The sequence below is a fragment of the Cupressus sempervirens genome, chromosome 3 (genome assembly GCF_028749045.1).
Source record: "Cupressus sempervirens isolate cs-2001-9-10 chromosome 3, ASM2874904v1, whole genome shotgun sequence".
In the NCBI taxonomy this organism is placed as follows: domain Eukaryota; kingdom Viridiplantae; phylum Streptophyta; class Pinopsida; order Cupressales; family Cupressaceae; genus Cupressus; species Cupressus sempervirens.
This window is the reverse complement of record NC_143120.1, coordinates 790,655,038-790,676,034: the sequence shown is the minus strand read 5'-3', so window position 1 is coordinate 790,676,034 and position 20,997 is coordinate 790,655,038. Positions and strand designations below refer to the sequence as shown.

General features: G+C 36.3%; 1 protein-coding gene across 2 annotated transcripts; it reads left to right on the top strand.

Moving 5' to 3' along the window:
• The first annotated feature begins 9,177 nt into the window (after window positions 1–9,177).
• On the top strand, window positions 9,178–14,976 carry LOC149569167 (YTH domain-containing protein ECT2-like). 2 transcript variants are annotated; one of them, XM_089821929.1, is made up of 10 exons: window positions 9,178–9,793; window positions 10,375–10,460; window positions 11,357–11,399; window positions 11,618–11,777; window positions 11,862–11,938; window positions 12,068–12,559; window positions 12,719–13,258; window positions 13,404–13,616; window positions 13,705–13,854; window positions 13,949–14,976. In XM_089821929.1, exons 4-10 carry the CDS (start codon window positions 11,717–11,719, stop codon window positions 14,291–14,293), a joined length of 1,878 nt encoding a protein of 625 aa, XP_089678055.1. In that variant the 5' UTR covers window positions 9,178–9,793; window positions 10,375–10,460; window positions 11,357–11,399; window positions 11,618–11,716; the 3' UTR covers window positions 14,294–14,976. The 2 variants fall into 2 exon arrangements, with proteins under 2 accessions (XP_089678055.1, XP_089678054.1); XM_089821928.1 differs by lacking the exon at window positions 11,357–11,399.
• The last annotated feature ends 6,021 nt before the right edge of the window (window positions 14,977–20,997 follow it).

Genomic DNA, 20,997 nt, shown 5'->3' with positions numbered 1-20,997 from the left:
TCACACGTCTGGGTTGTTTTGTGATCCCAAATTGATCTCACACTTCAACTGTATTCTTTAATTGCATGTGTTCCCATAAAAATCACACATTAGTCAAAGAGGGGAAAATGTATGCACCCTAAAATGGTTGCCTAGACTATGGGCTCCCATTCTTCAATTTATCAAGTGATGGAATCAATTTATCAAATTCCTGAATCAATGTCTTAAAAAAATTTCAGTTCAAATCAATTTTCTTGATCAAATAGTAATTAACTCAATTATTTCAATATTTCCTAAGGTTTGATCAGTTCATCAATAATATTATTTAATTAAAAGAAAACATCCCTTTTAATTAAATAAAATAATCTTATTTAATTAGAAGAAAATCTCTCTTTTAATTAAAATTTTTAAATCTTATTTAATTAAAATCTCCCTTTTAATTAAATAATTTTATCTTATTTAACTAAAATCTCTATTTTAATTAAATAATCTTATCTTATTTAATTAAAAGAAAATCCCTCTTTTAATTAAATAAATGAATTCCTAGCTTAAATATCTCTTTGTGATGAAAAAGGGAAATAAAATAAATAAAAATCCTTTTTCTCTACACTTAAATGCACATATTTCTAAGTGGGATTCTGTTTTCCTCTTTCCACTTTCTTGTCAAACACTCCTCTTTTCTCATTGGTGGATTTTTCTCTCACGTGGATCAAACCCTATTATCCTATATTGGTTGTGAGAAGTCTCCCACTTCCACATTTGACTATATAAGGAACCCTCTCCTTCTCATTTCATAAGAATAATAAGGTTAGTGGATATGGTATTGTTATGCTGCAAGTTTGGAGAGTGATTTTGGAGGAGTTTGAGCCTTAGGGTTTGGACATTGGAGCTTCATTGCAACTTCTCTCTTCTTGTCTTCTTCGCTCATGCATCCATGGCTCCCATCGTCATCTTCCATCCTTGCATTTTCATATTAGCTCAGAGTCATATTTGTTTTCATAGATTAATCTTGCATTGTAATTTCCTTTCATAGATTAGATTTTCTTTCTTGCATTGCTTTGCATTATTATCATTTAGATTAGCTTGCATCTTCATTTGCATGCATATTTGATGATCATGGAGACTAGCACTCTTGCTTTTCCTCTTTGAATCTCTCATTTTATGATGTACTTGCATGGGCACAAACTAGGTCAAACTGAGGGCCTCCATTACAAACCCTTGCACTCCATGAATAGAGGGATATGAGTCGCCATTTGAGATCTCATTCTTGAGCAATCTTGGGTTTAATGATTCATACAGTGTGTCAACATTTTAACACACACTTTCAATTTATCAGATTTTCCTTTCTGGCTCTAGTAAGACAGTTGAGTTCTCACCACATGATGTGGTTATTCGAGATCTTCTTGATCCTAATTTAGTTATTGCTACTGGCGGTGTGGATCCCAATCTCACTTATACCGGTTTGATGGCTTTGAGAGTTTAGAAAATGTGGGGTCTTCTCTTGTTGCACATAGAGACTCTGTGAGCAAGCTTTGGCATGAGTGTTTCGGCCATGTCGACTACCGTTATTTACAAAAAATGAGTACATAGGCACTTGTTTTTGGGCTACCATAGATGTCTTGCACTGATGGTGTTTGTTGTAGATGCGTTCTTGACAAGCATCATCGAGACCCCTTTCCTTCACGAATAGCCACGGGTGTTAAGGCACCCTTGGAGTTGGTTCATGGTGATATTATGTCCTTTCCTACTCCTTTTTCAGGGGCCCACTATGTGCTCACATTCATTGATGACTTCTCTAGATGCACATGGGTGTACTTTCTTAAGTACAAATCTGATGTCTTTGATTCCTTTCAAATCTTTAAGACTTTTGTGGAGAAGCAATCTGGTCTCTCTCAAATGGATACACACAGATAATAGGGGAAGTATGTGAATTAGGTATTCAAATATTTTTACACTGATTACTACATCAGCTTTTAGTTCCATACACCCTTTAGTAGAATGGTGTTGTCGAGAGAAAGAACAAAACCTTACACGAGATGGAAAATTGCATGATTTAGTCACGAGATATGTAGTCTTCAACTGTGCCAACTACATTAGGAATCAGATGCTCCATAAGGCATTGTGACAGATGACTCCTGAGAAGGCTTGGTCTCATGCCAAGCCTGATGTTTCCACATTTCAAGTTTTTGGCAAGAAGACCTAGGCTTTTATTCCCGATGCTTAGAGAAAATCTATCGAGAAGAAGCGTAAACCACTCATCTTTATTGGCTATTGTGAGCATGTGAAGGTGTAGAAGTTGTTTGATCTTGAGTCTAGAGAGGTCTTGTTTTGGTGAGATGTCTAGTTTAATGAGCACTTTTCTCTTCCTGATTATCCTTCCTTGGGTTCCTCCTCATTGCCTACTCCTTCCTCTTCATCTCATGAGGATGTTCCATCTTCTAATGATGATGTAGATGATGATCCACCATATCCACCTCCTCCACCACCACCAGTTGCTCCACCTTTGCCCAGGTGGGCCCATGTTATAGTTGAGTCAGTTGGTCCTTTGGCAAGAGATCCTACAGATACCCATCGTACTCAAGCTCAAACATCTAGTTCTAGTCTTCTGAGTCATGCTATTTTTGCAAATCCATAGAGATTTTCAGAGGCAACCAGACATCTAGAGTGAGATTTGGCTATGGATGAGGAGTATTCTTATTTGAAAGGAAGAAAGTTGGTTCAATGCAAGTGGTTGTATTGTACCAAGTATGTTGCAAATGGCTCTATTGATAAGTACAAGGCACATCTTGTTGCAAAGGGATTCTCATAGGTTGAGGGTATGGATTACTCAAATACTTTTACCCCCATCACCAAGACAAATTCTATTCGCTTTGTCCTTTCACTAGCAGCCTAATAGGGATGACCAATCTTCAGATGTATATGAAGAGTGTGTTCTTGCATGATGATCTTCATGAGGAGATTTATATGGAGCAACCTTAGGGATTTATCTAGGACTCTTCATTAGTTTGTAGGCTTCAACATACATTATATGCTCTCAATAAGCCCCTCAGACCTGGTATGAGAAGATGGACTCATTCCTACTTTCTACAAACTTCACACCTTGTCATTCTGATTATACATTATACATTCAACCTTAGGGGGTTGATATTGTGATACTTGTGCTCTATGTGGATGATCTCATCATTATCGGTAGCTCATCCTCCATGGTTTAGAGTATTTAAAGAGCATTGATGGAGCAGTTTGAAATGATAGATCTCGGTCTTCTACATTATTTTTTGGGCCTACAGGTTACTCAGACTTCTGATGATATTTCTATATGTTAGCAGAAGTATGCTTGTGATATGCTCCAATGCTTCAACATGCTTGATTGCAAGTTTTCTCCTACACCATTTTGATCAAGTGTTGTCTTGTCTACCACTTGTCCTACTACTTTAGTGGCTCCCACTTTATACTAATAGTTGTTTGGTAGTTTATTGTACTTGACGCATACTCATCCTGATCTCTCCTTTGTGGTTGGTCTTGTTTCTCGATTTTCCCATGATTGTCATGAGAGCCATTGGCAAGTTGCCAAACATATCTTGAGGTACATTCAGGGAACTACACATTTTGGCATTCACTATACTACAAGATCCCCCCATATTATTGGGTTTACTAACTCAGATTGGGACGGTGGTGTTGATGATAGGAAGTCTACTTCTAGCTTTATTTTATGTATTGGTTAGATAGTCCTATCACGTGGTCTTGTAAGCAGCAGTCTGCTATTGCATTATCATCAATTAGGTCGAGTACCAAGTAGCAGTGTTAGCTAGTCAGGAAATCTTGTGGCTTCAATAGTTGATGTCTGAGTTTGGGTTTTCTCCTGATAGTTCCACTATGCTTTGGTGTGACAGTCAAAGTGCCATACATATTTTTTGCAACCCAGTGGAGCATCAGTGTACTAAGCATATCGAGATCCACATGCACTTCATCCGACAGTTGATTCAGGATGGTGTTCTCTTCTTGGAGTACATTCCTATAGAAGCATAGGTTGTCGACATCTTCCCTAAATCTTTTGCATCACCACACTATCTTTAGTTTCGCACCATGCTTGGGGTGAAGGAAGTTGTCATTGGGGGGTCTTAGTGAGGCTTTCCTTCCTTTCATGTTTTTCAACATCTTTTCTCATCTCTTTTTGAAGTAGAGTTTTTCCCCATGTGATTTTCTCTATTTCTCTGCTTTATAAAGATTTGGTTGTGATTGGGTACATAATCAGGACTTATTGCTAGGACCCAAGTTTCCTTTTGCATTGTAGTTTCCTTACCTTTGCATGCATTATTTGTAGTTGCATTGTCACTCATCTTAAGGCGAGGTATTAGAGTAAAAGGTTTATTATCTTTTGCTGACTCTTAAGATTTGACTATTGGAGTTTTTACTTTTGTCTCTTCATGAATGTGACATTTAAAAGTTGTTTTCTTTTATTAAATGCCACATTATCTCTTTAGGGTTTCCCTTTTGAGAATGATTGATCTCCTTTTATAAGGATTGATCCCCTTGTATTTTGTAACACTTTTGATTCATTATTTTCTCTCTTGAATATATTTTCATCTTTGAGAGCCACTCTTCTCTCCTTTGCTTCTCTCTTCCTTGTAACAAGTTATTTGCTTGTAGGTGATCTTTGTGGCTTCTGTGGAGTTGGGTTTTGCATGATTTGCACGCCAACTCCCACAAGAAATAACATAACATCCTAGACTACAGCCAAGGAATTTGAAAGTGTTGAGAAACACTCAATGTCAAGGGAAGTGTTGAGGAACACTGTTGAGCAAGTTGCCAAAGAAAACATCTATGCACAAAGAGACCCTAATAAGCTAGGTAGTTTGTACCCCCTAGACCTAGATGAGAGTCAGTTCCAAGCTAGGAAAGACAAAGTGAAACAAATGAGCGCAAAGCAAGACTGATAGACATAGGTGCAAGGGTCTCAAGTAGTGACCGTTTCTAGGTTTTCAACACATGGCAACATTTTTTAAGGACTTCTTATTTTTCATATTTTTTAGATATTTGATTTTTTTAGTGATACATCAAAGTGCCTATTACTAGGTTTTCACTAAGATGGTAATTTTTTCAGGACATTTTCTGATTTTTTGAATTTTTTTAGCATCATATATTATTTTTTTAGGATCCTAAAACATGTACAAGCAACTGAGCAATAAGAGCCTTTTAGGCATATAACTTCTTGAGGTGGAGTATGTTGATAGGCTTAGGGAATTGTTCTCCCTCCAGAGTAGAAAGCTGATAAGTGTCAAATCCAAATGCAGTAGTGATGATGTAAGGACACAACTAATTAGGCTCAAACTTACCTTTCTACTCTTTATTCTGCTAATTCTTTGGGTTTTCTCTAAGAACAAGATCACCCACTTGGAATTTCCTTGGACGCACCTTCTTGTTGTAAGTTATGGACATATGATTTCTAATAAGCTCTCATGTGATCAAAAGAAGCCTTTCGACGCTCATATAGAGTCTCAAGCTCATTAATCCTTATAGCCCTATAGTCCTCATCGATGATCAATCCTCACAAAGAGACTCATAAAGAGGGAATCTCAACTTCTAATGTGAGGATAACCTCAGAACCATAGACTAGTGCAAAGGGCATAGCCCCAATGAGAGTGCATATGGTGGTCCTATAGGTTCATAGTGCAAGATTAATCTATAGGTGTCAATCCCTTCATGATTTGTGAACCATCCAATGCAAAAAAAATAGCAATTTTTATTTGAGGCCTTAGCTTGGCTATTCCCTTAGGGATAATAGATGGAGGACCTGTGTTGCTTGATTTTAAATTTCTTACAAAGTTGTCTAAGGTCCTTGTTCTTAAATGGAGCCCCATTGTTAGTGACTACGAAGAAGGGAATGACATGGGATAAAGAGTAATCTTGCATCACAAATTTATTTATTTTTGTTAAAAGTCCAAGTGTTTTAGTTATTGAAGTTTGTTCATGTAAATAAGTTTTAAATCATGAGGGTCAAACTTTTAAAAGAATGGGAGAATTATGCAAATTCGCTCTGATGATTTAGGATACTTAATATAAGCAATCCCCTAGATTTAAGAGAGGAGTGTGACCATAGTTTCTTTCTTTAGAAATATCAGTAATAAAACAAAATAGTGGAAAATAATTGTTTGATGATTATTAAAAATAAAGAATTAATATTCTATTAGGAGTGGGTGTTATTGTGAGCAAGAAAATAGATATAAAATAAGAGATTTAGAATGTTGGGGGTAGGTAGGAGAGTTCAATTTTGAGTTTTGCAAATAGTTGTAGAGTAAATAGAAACAAATATGTTGGGTTTTGCTTCTTGTTGTAATGTTAAAAACCTAGTATGCTATGAACATTAAGAGTAAATTTAACATTCACAAACTAAATTGAAGCAACACTTGTGATAAGACAAAGGCAAAACACCATAGAGGAAAGCAGACAAAAGATGGTAGGCTCCTCAAGTGTGCCTTGCGATGACTTTGATATGTCTAGATAGATAGGGGATGTGTGCTCACAATATGCTCAAGCTTCAAACGGTAGGTGATCAAGCATGGAGATGGATGAAGGATTTAACGATGGGTGTGTGGATGGAATTTAGCATGGCAAGGGTGTAAAATGATTGTGTTGTAGTGGTTAATATGACATTATAAGTTTGCATTAGGAGATTATCTGAATTGTGAGGGGAGAGAGTTTTATTTATAGGCCAAGGGGCAGTGAGATGGAGGGTTAGGATGTGAGATGAGTGGTTTGGTGAGGAAGGGCTGGGATGTTCTGAAAGGGAAACACATGGATTGTGCTTGTTAGGAGCCAATCAATAAGAGATACTTATCACAAGGAGGATGAGCATGAGGGGATGGAAGACTTTAAGGGAATGTGATCATTTTGGGGAATGTGAGGGGATAAGGTGGAGTTATGAGGGGTGTGGGCTTGTAAGAGGCATTTATGGGGAACTTATGGCATTTGATTGGGGATGTGAGGGATGTGATATGAGGGGAGACTTTGGTTTGGGTTAGAAAGTCTTAAATGATATTTAAAGTTGTGCAAATGATTATAATGGATTTAGACTTAGGTTTAGGAGGGGATTAAGGATGTAAGTGGCATGCTAGAGAGGGGCAAGTTGATGGCATTAATGAGGGGGATTAATTAGTTGGATAAATAGGGTTAGTATGAGTGAATGGGTTGGATTAGGGATTTGAGAAGATTTATTAAAAGATTAATTTAATAAATGGGGGATGTGGGACTAAATTTAATTGAGGAATGGGGATATAATTGATAAACTGATTTTGGGTTATCATTTGATTTTATCAATTGGACTATAGTTAATTAAATTAATTGATTAACCAGGGGATGATGATTAATTAATTAAATTTGAATAGTTAATCAATAATGTCCTAGAAGATGACTAAATAAGATTACCTAATTTTGCAATCAGATTTAGGTTTCTACACTTGTTTCTATGTGTTATTATCTTTATTTTCTCAGTTCTTAGCTATTAACGATCTATATCATCCTTGAATCCTTCTTTTAATTTATGATGCCACATTGCTTATATGGATATGCGTTGAGTTGAATGTCTACACTTTTTATATGAGGTCATATTATGTTTATTGGTAGATATAATCGATACCAAGGAGGGTTGCATAAAGAAGATTTTGAGATGCATTAGAGAAGTAGATGGTGAGGTGGTAGCAAACAAAATCTTAGAGTTGGAAGAAAGGAAGCTCATATGCATACTAAGAATCTATTTTGACAATAACTATTATGTAACAAAAGAAGAAACTGAAGGGTTTAATAAGGATTCGATCGAAGCATCTTTAGATAGAGAGAGGAATGAAAAAATGAACTTTTTTTATAATAGCTGGGAAGTGTATCGCATTGGAACCATCAACAATGATCTTCCCCCTTTTCGCAAATTGTTGGGGTCAGATGAAAACCATCTTTTTGCAACTAATGCAATCGAGTTCATGGAGCTTGGAAGGAATCTGACAATGAACTATAATTATCTGAAATGTCAACACTATGTATGCATCTAGTGCTAGGGTTACATTCTGAAATGTTATGAAGATATGGCTATTTTAATCATCTGAAATGTCAACACTATGTATGCATATAGTGCTAGGGTTACATTATGAAATGTTATGAAGATATGGCTATTTTAATCCACTTTCGATGTGATGGGAGTTGTATTCTTTGATAACACTTATCTATAGAAAAAAATATTATAATAGCTCAAATTACAATAACATATAATTATTTTACTATTTTAGAAAAACTAACAATACCACAAGCTTATCCAAATTACTACTAATAAAATAAACTTTTTAACAATTAAAACGAAAGATCTCAACCCTAACTTAATAGAAATTTGACATAATTTGACCTAATATTGAAGAAAGTGTACCATTTTTTATCTATATGACTTGTAGGCATAACCAATCCCATAAAATAATCTTTACTCCCAAAACACAAACAATAACTACAAACAATTAACTTACTTAGCTCGAAACGATTGAATTATATATGAAGACAACCAAAAAGAAATGTCAAAATACAATGCATTATCTAAGAACTTAAGAAGTGCCCATCCTTTGTGATTGCTATTAACTTGGAATTATACAAATAAAAAACAAACAAAAAATCATCCACCCAAGAATATTTTGTAAACGTTAAAATAAATAGCTTGGGAAACTCTCTCTTATATTTTTTATTTCATCTAAACCAAATTCTCATTTAAAAAAAAAAAAAACCAATGAAGTTGGGTTGTGGAGAAGTCGTCGTTCCCATGGAGATTTGCAAGATTTAAAGAGTCCACACAAAATCCTCCACAAAAGAAGAGGCCACGTGGCAGCACGAGGACCATCGATTCGGCGAGATAGGAGAGGATGATAGTTGATGCAAACTAAACACATGGCTGCATTTACCTCCATAGGTTGCTCCAAAGAATTCCTAACATTTCCTCACGTTTGTTTTTTTAATTTTATTTCTTTATTTTTCCTCTCCGTTTCGACATCTTTATCTTTACTTTTCCTCGAAACTACGGGATCCGACGGCCCACAACGAGTCCATCTAAATTCTCTCAAATCTTGACCGTCGGATCAAGACGGGCCCACTTTATTCTGGAAAGAAGGAGCGTCCCCTTCTTCCTCTTTCTCCCAATTTCTTTAAAGCCAACACCCCATAAATCAAAACCCCATTGAAGTGTTTTCATTCTTCTTTCTCTTCGCTAGTATTGATTCTATAACGGCGGTTTTCTTTTGGCGGTTTTGTGGCTCTTGGAAGCGGTTTCGTATCGGCTAAGCAAGCTTGCCACAGAGCTTCGAGAGAACTCGAAGCGGTGTTCAAGACTAACGGATCTGGTGTTGCTGTGCGCCTGTGAAGATCGTAGCTTTAGAGCTTGGATTTTCCTCTCGGCTTTGGTCTCCGTTTGGCGGTTTTCTGACGTTCTGTACAGTTCCAAGGGCAGTGCTTCGAGATACCGCCTTTTGGTTGTTTTACTAGGGCTTGAAGGCCCACTGTGGCTTCTTTTGCTGGTTTCTTGTATGAATTTGAAGTCTTGAGCTTTGGAAAGTTGGTCTTGAGTAAGTCCGGCGGTTGTGGAACTTATTGTTCTTGCGGAAAGGTTTCCGCAGGTTTGATTGAGGGCTTTGCTTTCGAAGGAATTGCAGGAGACGGTTTTGTCCTTTTTGTGAGGTTTATTTGATTTTTTAAGAGCTGGAGGACGTAAATCAGGGATTTTACTGCGGGGATTTGTGGTGCAAATCCATGGCGTCTGATCGTGCGGCTCCGGAGGAAACTCAGCCAGAGAAACGTATCCTTGTTCTTGTTGCATTTTGTATGTTTAAAGTAAGGGTTTGGCACTGATAGTTTTATGTGGGATTTGGAACCCTGCCGAGTAATGTTTAAGGTATATAGACAGGGCCTGGACTCTGTTATTATGGACTAATGTTTTGAACAGAGTTTCAGCACTGTTGTGGCTTGAGTATGGGCGTGGCCGTCTATTTATATTGCGTACAGTCATTTCCACTCGCTGCCGTTAGGGATTCCTATTTTTTGAATGGTATTTTTGAACGTTTTATTCAGATTTTTGGTGTTCATTTGGGTGTTTCAAGCTAAGATTGTTGTTTTATGTGAGTAGGTTTTGAACTCCGGTCTGCAATGTTTAGTTCATTATTTGAATTGGGACTTAAGATTTCAAACGATTTTAGTTTTATGCAGACCCGTTGGGTTGATTAAATTAGGGTTTGAGTGTTTTTGAGGCTGTAGTGTCTTCGAGGCGTCGTTTGGTAGCTCATTGAAGAGTTTTTATTTTGTTTATGTTGTTGCGTCTTTTATTTTCTGTCACATGATTTTTGCTTGTGAAGGAGGGTTTCCCTTGACACTCGTGTTCAGAGGTTGGAGAAATGATGCAGGATTTAAAAATCGATCCTGGGACGGCTCCAAAGGCAGTAGAAATGAAATCAGCGAATGGAAAACAAGTAAGGTTTTATAGTGACTCCCGTTTATGAAAAATCGATAGTGCTTGTAAGATGTGCCTTTTCAGACCTGAATTAATAGTGTATATTTGCTTGCGGTGCTCTAGAATAATTGATTTTTTTTTTTGTTAAGTTTTGTATTGGTGTGTGGTTTGCATAATATATTTCTCCTTTTTTTTGAGGTGGCTTAATCATTTTTGTAGGCTGTCAGTTCTTTGGTGCTACTTCCAATTTAGCCATGTTAGTGACTTTCACTGATCTCGCCTCTGGCATTTGTTATAATAGAATTGGAATTATAAAGTATTTTTTTGGTCTTTTAAAAAATTGTTTATAGAGGTTTGGTTCTCTCTGGCTTTTCTGAATTTATTTGCGATTTATTGTGGCACATTATGTAGTGATTTATGACAATTTAAATCCCTTTGGAGTCGTGGAAGATGAACTTGTTCTAATAAGAAACGCTGCTTTTGGAATCTTGGTTGCTTGGTTTCTGTAATATGGTTAAGCTGTTTACTTCAGTGGGGTTGGGATCTAGTGTGAATTCTCCCGCTCTGCACTTGCAAGGCTATTGATTTTTCATAATTTGTTAGAATGTAGTGAATTCCTCTTGCCATGACGCAGCACTTTCCAATCGTGAATTTTTAAGCTGATATTACTAGCCCTCTAGCCACCCGTAGATAAGGGTGCCTTGAATTTTAAATCATATCAAGCGTGTTCTAGTATCTGACTTGTGAGCATAACAGCTCTAAACGTTCTTTAAGTTAATTGATTTAGTTTAAATGTTGCCTGGACTGGTGTGATTTAAAATCGTATCGAGCGTGGGCTAGTATCTGACTTGTGAGCCATAACAGCTCTAAACGTTCTTTAAGTTATTTGATTTAGTTTAAATGTTGCCTGGACAGGTGTGATTTAAAATCATATCAAGCGTGGGCTAGTATCTGACTTGTGAGCCATAACAACTCTAAACGTTCTTTAAGTTATTTGATTTAGTTTAAATGTTGCCTGGACTGGTGTTTTTGGGTGATCTCTTTGTTGTGTTTAGATTGAAGTGATGATCCGTGTCTTCTTTTTTGTGATCATATAATTAGTGCGATTGGGCGAAATCTGACACATCAATGCTGCATATATTTTTAAAAGTATTTTGGTTGCTATTTTGAAACCAGGCACCTGCATCAGATGTGAGTCCGTCTGAGGCAACCTCCTCTGTCACGTCGTTGGGAGATTCAGCTAGTACCAAGGGCAGTGAGGTTGAGCAAGAAGGTATGGTTGAACAGGGGCTGTACTACCCACCTTCAAATAATTACTATGGGGTTGTTTATCCAGGTAAACTCATCTTTTATATCTGCTGATTTTAGTACAAGCGTGATGTTGCATAATTGTATTCCTTAGCACCTCTTCTGTAAACAGGCTACGAAGTTGTGGGCAATGATTGGGATGAACATGGTGGGATTGTTGGTATGGATGGCGTGGAGTATCCTTATGCGGTAGGCTTTGTAGAAGTCAAGTGTTCAATTTTACAATTCTTTATGAAAACATGTGAACTTTTATGACATTAAGCAAGAGTCTTCTTGCTTGAGATGCGATGGTGTCTGATTGGCATCCATTTCTGGCAGGGAATTCATCCGGAAAATGGATCTTTACTGTACTATGTGCCCGGCTATGGTTACACGCAGCCAGCATATAATCCCTATAATCCCTACATTCCGGGCGCTGTCTATGGCATGGATGGCCAATTTCTAGCTCATCAGCCTTATTACACTGGTCATATCTATCAACCATCTTTTACCCCTCCACCCTACTTTCAGCCTCCTGTAGCAGCATATGGATCAGAAGTAGCCCCACCATTTTCTTGGGACTCAGGCTTGGTAGTTGCAGCAAATGGAAATGGCATGAATGGAAACTCTGCCGCTGGTGTCCCAAGAACAAACAGCTCTGTTGCAACGGTGCCTTATTCAAAGGTGACAGCATCAGCCAGGAAACCAGCAGCTGCTTTGGATTCGAAAGGGCCAATACATTCATCTGAGGTACTACAACCCTCATCTGCCCCTGGAGGGCAAAATGCGTCCCATTCCACAGTCCCTCAGAGTTTTAGATCCCTGGCGAAGGTGTGCATGGTTTCCCAAGATGATATTGTCTAGCGCGTGATATTTTTATTTTCATGACTGATGCACGTGCTTTATTTTTAGATATGCACAGCATGATTCCGAAGTGGTACTCAGATGTTTTTATTATTTTCGTGTCTGATATGTGTACTTTATTTGCAGATTCCACAGCACGGTTCAACTGTTCCGGCTGTAGCTGTTCCAAAAGGATTTGTTCAGATAGGGAAAGTTGCGGGTAACCAAGGAAAGCCTCCTGTGTTGTATACCAGCCATGTTGCAGATGTTAAAGCCAATGGTCACGAATGGATTGGTGGTGGTGACAGACTAAAACTTAGGGGAAAAGTTCCTAGTGGTAACTTGGATGCACTTAACGAACAGAACCGTGGTCCTCGCATCAATAAAACAAGAAATCCATGGGTTACTGCAGTAGATCCAAGTGACCAAGAGTTACCTGGAAATGATGTTTATAGTCCAGTCGCTGGGAGGGACCAATACAACCTGGCAGATTTTCCCACTAAATATGAAAATGCATTATTCTTTGTAATAAAATCTTACAGTGAAGATGATGTCCATAAGAGCATCAAATACAGTGTATGGGCAAGCACTCCAAATGGGAACAAGAGACTAGATGGGGCATACCAAACTGCCAAAGAGAGGTCTGGAGGAAAGCCTGGAAGCTGTCCAGTGTTTCTGTTTTTTTCAGTAAGTCTCCATTATCTTTTGTTCTCATTATTATGTTCATTTTCTTGAGAACGTTGTGGTCATTTAACTGAGGCAGCTGCAAACTACTTTTAAATGTGCATGAATTAAAGGAGCTAAAAACATTTGTTGATAAATATGATCTCAGGTTAATGCAAGTGGCCAGTTCTGTGGTGTGGCTGAAATGACTGGCCCTGTGGATTTTAACAAAAGCATGCCCTTTTGGCAACAAGACAAGTGGAATGGCTACTTCCCAGTCAAATGGCACATCATTAAAGATATTTCCAATTCTCAGTTCCGTCATATCATTCTTGAAAACAATGACAATAAGCCTGTGACCAACAGCAGGGACACACAAGAGGTAAATTTCGTCTGAGTAACGTTTGTCCTAGGGTTTCCGGTTACACCTTTTTATATAGAAATAACTTTTGGCACATTTCTTTCTGCAGATAAGATTCTCGCAGGGTATTGAGATGCTAAATATTTTCAAGAACTTCTCCTCAAAGACATCTATACTAGATGATTTTATGTTTTATGAAAGTAGGCAAAAGACAATGCAAGAGAAGAAGAGGGCGCCTTATCAGCAAGAGCACCTACAGGTAATGCCACAAATTCAATGTATTTGTCTGATTTTTTTCCATTTTATTGTTTAAATTTACCATATTTAATTAGGAACATTTGCAATCTCTGTAGATATTAGGCAGATATGACGCTGTTCAGAAGAAGGGATCTGGGGAACAGCTGACTAGATCTGAAAAAGGATCTGGGGAACTGAATAGATCTGATGGAGAAGTAAAAGATGGTGTGCATGGTGAACTCAAATCTGCAAATGGTACTCAGGTACCAGCATCAAATGCGACGAAGCATGCTAGTGTGGAATCATCTGTTGCCACAGAAAACTGCACTGCCCTGGCCAATGTAGTGGACATGGGAAAAGGTGAACCAGAAGGAACAGGAGATGGAAGGAATAAGAAAGAGCAAATGGGAAAAAGTGAACCAGAAGGGACAGGAGGAGATGGGAGGAATAAAAAAGAATAGCATTGGAAGCTCGAGTGTTTTAAAATCGGGTTCCATAACGCAATTAGCATATAGACAGGTTTTTTTTGCCTGTGGTGCTCCCCTTGATGGCACCTACAGATGTCAAACCACTTTTTTAGCCTTGATAAAATTGATATAGATTATGGTCACTCACCGAAGTCACCACATTGATATACCAGAGGGATTGTTCTATTGTGAGCCAAGTGTATTATAGAGGAAAGGACCTGCAAGAGAATGGTTCCCTGGTAAGTCACTCTTGAACACATCTAATGAGTAGAAAACTAGGGGCTAGTGGGAATTTTTTGTGTGGTGTTTATTAGATTGCTATTTGGATCAGTTTTTTCCCCAGGTTGCCATATTTTGGGGTATGAAATGCCCAAGCTGTGCAGAGATTGGAGACAACTAGTTGAAAATTCTGCAACAAAAAGTTGAAGATGGTTTATTGAAGTATTTTGATATGCTCCAGCAAAAGAGCGCTAGGTAGGCTGAGGGGAGTGTTGTATTTATAATGTGATTTCGCCTGCAAAGGTCTGATTCAAATGAAAAGCATTTTGTGTTGTAAAATTCTGCTGGCATAGCTAGGCGAGCCCAAGACTCGTGCCAGCAGCAATGAGATTTATTTAGCGAAAATTCAAAGTTTACAAAGCCAATTAAATACTCAAAAGACTCTACAATGTTGTTCACATTGGTTGTCATTCTATATTTTTTTCATTCTTTGGTAATGGATTGCTTTATCCTGCAAATATAGATTAGATAGCTGTGGGGTCAAATTGCCTTTCAAAGCTACTACACATCGCTCCATTAAAGATGATACCTAATGTTCATTACAATCAACGGCAGAGACAAAAGCTACGGCCGCCTTTGATTTTTCTACGTTTTTTTAAATCTTGCTATACTATTTTAAGCTTAATGATACCTTAGCAAGCAAGAAAGCATAGAAAAATAGACGGAGCATACAAACTGCACAGGCTTTTTTCCTCTAATAAAAATATCATTTCTAAACGGAGGAATTGTCTTGTGACGGACCTATGTTGTCATCAAAACACATTATTAAAGAGGAAGATGATGTGAACGTGCCAACAAACGTTAGGGTCCAAAGCTGGGCAACTTATATGTTGCGAAAGGACAAATGCTATATTATAATAAGTGCCGAGAGAACCAATCTTCCTATACACGAAATCAATGAACTTTGTAGTTTGAAAAATTGAACATGATCTGGCATTTCGAAAGCTCCAGAAACGACATTTCCAAGGGATTTATTAATCTTGAACGCATCGTTTAAAATTTGTTAACCCGTTTTGGCCATGTAATCAAATCTGCATATTAGCTGGCCTAGATTATCCTAAAACACTATTTATATTCATCCCACGCACATGATAGTGCTTTGCGCATGAAATTCGGACGCGAATATTTCTCGATTAAAGTATGTTTTCTAATTTGAATATTAAGACTTTATTAAGGCTTGGTGTAGAATGTGATGCTGCATTAAGCAAAGCATGGAACGGTGTTCTCTTAAGATCCGTTTATTTTTGTAAGCTCTACATGGGTCATGATGCAATAATTAATTATAAAGGAGAATCTAGAGGGAAGTAGTTATACGATCACAAAATTTGAAAGGATTACGAGGTAGGGCCCGGGGTTACTAAGGAACAAAGAACAATACAAGGGTTTGAAGGTGTGATTCACGGGCAGTGAAAGGTAGATGGTTGTATTGCAAGGAACGGCATTGTTTAGCGTGCTTGGGTGCGAGTTCTTATTATAGTTCTAACTAGTCTTGAAATTGCAAGGGAGAATATGGGTCAAGATCTAGACGAGGTTTATAGTAGTGTATCATATGAGCACAACATTAGCCATAAAATTACACTATCAAAAATATCAACTAAGGTTTAGGGGTAACAATGTCAACAATAGTAGTCAAAGTTTAGGGTGCATAGATTTGGAGTTTTGATTAGTAAAAGAATTGGTATTGGGTTTGAGCATAGATTTGGAGTTCACAATCCCCCACATGATTGATTTAAGGATTTGAAGGGGAGTCATAAGAATGACATCTACCAATGTTTAGGTTGCATGGATTTGAAGTTGGTCATAAGAATGACATCTACCAATGTTTAGGGTGCATGGATTTGGGTGTGGTACATGGAGTCGGGTGTTGTCCACGGTTCCACAAAGCGCACACATGAATATGTGCATTTAAAGTTGCCCCATAGCCAACATGGATTTGGATTTGGATTTGGAGTTGTTTTTTCAAGAACTAGCAATTGGGCTTGGAGTTGTATTTTAATTGAAATTATTGGATAGGGTTTAAGGTGTATGGATTTGGAGTCCAAGGTAGGAAGAGAGTCTACATGGAGATGGCATTGAGGTATATTGTAACATAAATTGGGAATGGGTACATTTTAAGTTGCCCCATAGCCAACATGGTTTTGGATTCAATGTTTTGCAAAAGAACTAGCAATTGGACTTGGAGTTGTATTATAAGTAAAAATATTGGCTAGGGTTCAAGGTGTATGGATTTGAAGTCCTAAGTAGGAAGAGAGTATACCTGCATAACATTATGGGATTGAAATTTGAACATGATTATTAAATTTAGCTAATTAAGGAGAAAATTTGTAGATTGATATTAAGAAATGATTTATTATTTGGAAATAACATTATTAGATTGAATAATAAATATTTACTAAGAAATGATTAATTTGTATTTGTTATTATATATGAATAAAATGATCATCTAAATTAATCTCTACAAATCTTTACAAGAAACTCTCCAACAATTAGTCCAAAGATTAAAAAAATATTAATCTTAATTAAATTAAAAAATAATTAAAAAGATTTTATTGACCAAAAACATTTGGAACTTCTCAATGATTTTTATTTCTATCGATGGTATTATACCATTGTGGGTGTTTATTCAATTCAATTGATCTATCAATTCATAGAATTTACAAGATTAAAGGAAACTTTAAATGTTTATATCTTTTTCTAATTTTCCATTATTTTACAAATTTACATTTTTCATTCATTTTATTGGAACATACTATTTTTTGGTAGGGAGAAAATTCAATTTTCTTCAACAAAAATACACATATTATCTAATAACTCTATTATGCATTAATTAGAACTTTTTAGATTTTTCACATTGGTGGCAAGTTGATTAGATTTTTTATTAAAAAAATCATTTTATCTTCCACCTCACACTCAAAAATAATGTCTACAATCTATGTTAAATATTTTTTTAAATATATTTATTATGAGTTTTACATTGATGTTTATTTTTTACAATTGTAAAATGTTATTTCTTTAAGTTTACACTATGTTTTACTATCTACTATTTCACAATTTTACCATAATTTTTTATTTATACTATTTTACAAATTGTATAACTAATACTGCACCTTAATATTTTGGTAGTTCGAATTAAGTAATCGACAATTTATTTATTTTAAATTAAATATTTCAACTTATAATTTAATTTGTAAAAATAAGTAGTTCATTCATATGATATAAATTTTATTATTATTTATATATTTATTAAAATAAGTATTTTTTTAATTCTCTTAAATCTATCATTCTACCTTTACTTGTCCTTGAAGTAACATATCATTCTCCCTTTTAGCTCTTTCTTCATATCATTTCTTTCTATCTATAAATTTTCCTTCTGGCAAGAACTTTGACGCATTGTGTCTCTTGTTTATTTTTGTTTCTTATAAAAGTCCACTTCTAATGAAGTTTAAGATATAAAATTGTACATATTGAAACAATGTAGAGATTGCTCCACCCTAAATAGCAGGGCGTAATGATCAACGCGTTCATAAGATACACATGCTTCTATATTTTGTGTATTTTCTTTCCAACCATATGACAGTGCTTTATGAAATGTACAACCATTAATTATCCAAAGATATAAGATACTCATTTAGAAATAATAGTACCTTTTAAAAATAAATTAGCAACCAAAATACATTCAATTTCTATTTAAATAACAATTAAAAAACCTAATTAATCAATATGTAAAATGAATAAATTAATTTTTTGATAAAATATTTATATACATAAAATAAGTGTAAAATATATAATCATATATGAAGTAAATATATATCTTAAGTCTATTTTTTTCGTGTTCTAACTTGTTATGAAAGGTGATGTTAAAAATAATTGCAAGAGGTTTTTTAAATTTGGAATAAAGATATAATTATATTTAAATAAACTAAATAATTCTGTAGTAATGCTTAATTTAATACTATAATTAATTTTTAAACATATTTTTGCAATTTCATTTTAGAATTTCTATTTTTTATTTTTAAAGATTAATATAGCTATATAGTTTGTAATTGATATTTATTTTTTAGATCGTTGTAAATATAATTTATGTCACATTTTATCTTATGCTGATGTTTATAATGTTGTATTAAATTAAAGCATTTTTATTAAAATTAAAAATAGATTATAATATAAAATATCTTCCAAGTAAAATTTAATATTATATTCTCACAAACAATATAATGGCGATTTTAAACAAAGGCGAGATAGATGATTGCTCGTATTTGCTCTTTCCAATGGTTTGTTCATCGATTTCAAATGTTACTTCTACGAATGTGAATCCTTTGTCTCATACTAAGGGGTTTCTTTCTATGTCTGGCTTGGGCATTAACTTTCTTGTCACATCTGAAAGTTGTGTCGAGTCCTTAAGTTAGAGGGCTTGACTATTTTGTGCTTAGATTGGGGTTGGTCCTTAATGTTAATGACTCTTATGATGTTATTGGGATTTCCAATGGTGTCTCCTCTGCCAACTCAACCATTTGGCTCCTAGATTTATGCTTGTTTGTTATGCCATGTCTTTGCCTAATGACTTAAGTTTTGGGTTTGGCCTGGATTCTTGCAAGTCATCTGGGCATGTGGTTGTTGCTCTCGGTGTATCTTTTGCGATAGACCATGTCGTAGGGCTTCTATTGGGTGCTCTTATTGTGGCTCCCTATGATAACAATTCTAGTCTTCATGTTGGGCTTATTTTTGCAACCCCACAATGTATTGTTTGTTCTTCTGACTGGTGCCAATGGCATTGGGCCCAATATTGAGAATGGTAAAGTGTCATAATCTTAAAAATTTGTTGCCAATGGCAGAAAAAATTATGCTCATTGCAAAATGCTTTGCACAACCCCTTTGAAGGAGAAAGATTGTCCCATTTCTTGTGTGAAGGCATTAGTTGGGGTGGTTTGTGGCCTAGAAGTGGTGGAAAATGTTGAGTTCTTTCAACAAGATTGACCAGTTGGGAGATTTGCAAGTCTTTGGCCCTCAATTCCAAATCTTCATAGTTGGGCTTCCAACTATTGGAAACCTCTATCTAAGGTGATATTGAGCTCTTTCCCTATGTTAACATTTTTTTATTACTTCTTTCTCTTCCCTAGAAGACCATTATTTGGTCATAAGAAAATTATGAGTTCGGGGGAATCATTCCCTTTCTATCAAACCTTGGATAATTTCCAATGGGAACTCCAATGATCATTTCCTAAAGGTGGATGAAGCTATTATGACTTTGGCCTATTCTACCTTCACCCATACTTTGATGGATTTGGACATTGTTCACTAGAGGTGTAGTGCTTATGGTCGAGGAGAGGTCTAGGACTCGAGCACTAGATTATGAGGGCCTTCCTTTTTGTTGGCGCTTCTTCTCTACTAGACACATGGTTTATGATTTTGCTCTCTCATACCACAAAGGTGTTGCTTTTTGGTGGAAGGCTACAAATAACACTCATTTAATTATTTCTGTTGATGACTCTCTTTCCGAGTCATTTGGGGATTCAAAGGTTTCGAATGATATAACTCATGAAGAGAATCTTGATGTTGCTCTTGTTGCAGTTCGTGGCTAGGTCTTTGTTGTTGCTTAATGTCCTGCTCCTACCACAACTATTTTTCCCCCATTTCTATTGGTGTTTTTCCCTCTAGCTAGGAGGATATTTCTTCTCCCTCTAATTTTGTTGCTACTTTGCATCAAGACTGCAAATATTGCTCAACTTATTCAACACTTTGGTCGATGTGCCAATAATTGCCTCAACAAAGTCTCCTTTGTTGGGGAGCCTAAGGAAAGTATCACTTGGACAAGTGCCCGATGACATAGAAAAAACTCTAATGGTGTGAGTTTGGTCCTTTTGGTGGGGCTCAAGCCTTTGTGCTTTGTGGAGGTAGCTCTTTGTCTTTAGCTAATTAAGGTAAGGATATTGACTTTGGTGATTATTATCCATGATAACATTGAGCTTCTTCCCTTCTGCAAAGGGCTTTTTATTTCAGATTTTACTTCTAAGAAAGAATGTGATTTGATATTGAGAAATCTTTGGTTTTGGGGGAATTGACCTCTCCGCCAAACCATAGAAAATATCCTTTAAACCATTTACGAAACCACTTGGTGTGCATCCAATGTGGGTTCGTCTTCCTTACCCCCCCCTTCATTTTGGAATAATTCTTTCTTCAAGGTCATTAGTAGATGTGTTGGACATTTCTTAAAGGCGGATGAGGCTACATTCATGGTGATCCACTCTACCTTTTCTGATATTTTGGTTGACATTGAAATCTCTAGATCCATTCTGAGAGATGTAGTTAGTTATTGTTGGGGGCATGCATTGTACCCAATCACTTGATCTTAAGGGCCTCCTTTTTTGATGTAGGTAGTGATTCTCTAGGGGCCTTCTAACTATAAATTATTGTATCTCACG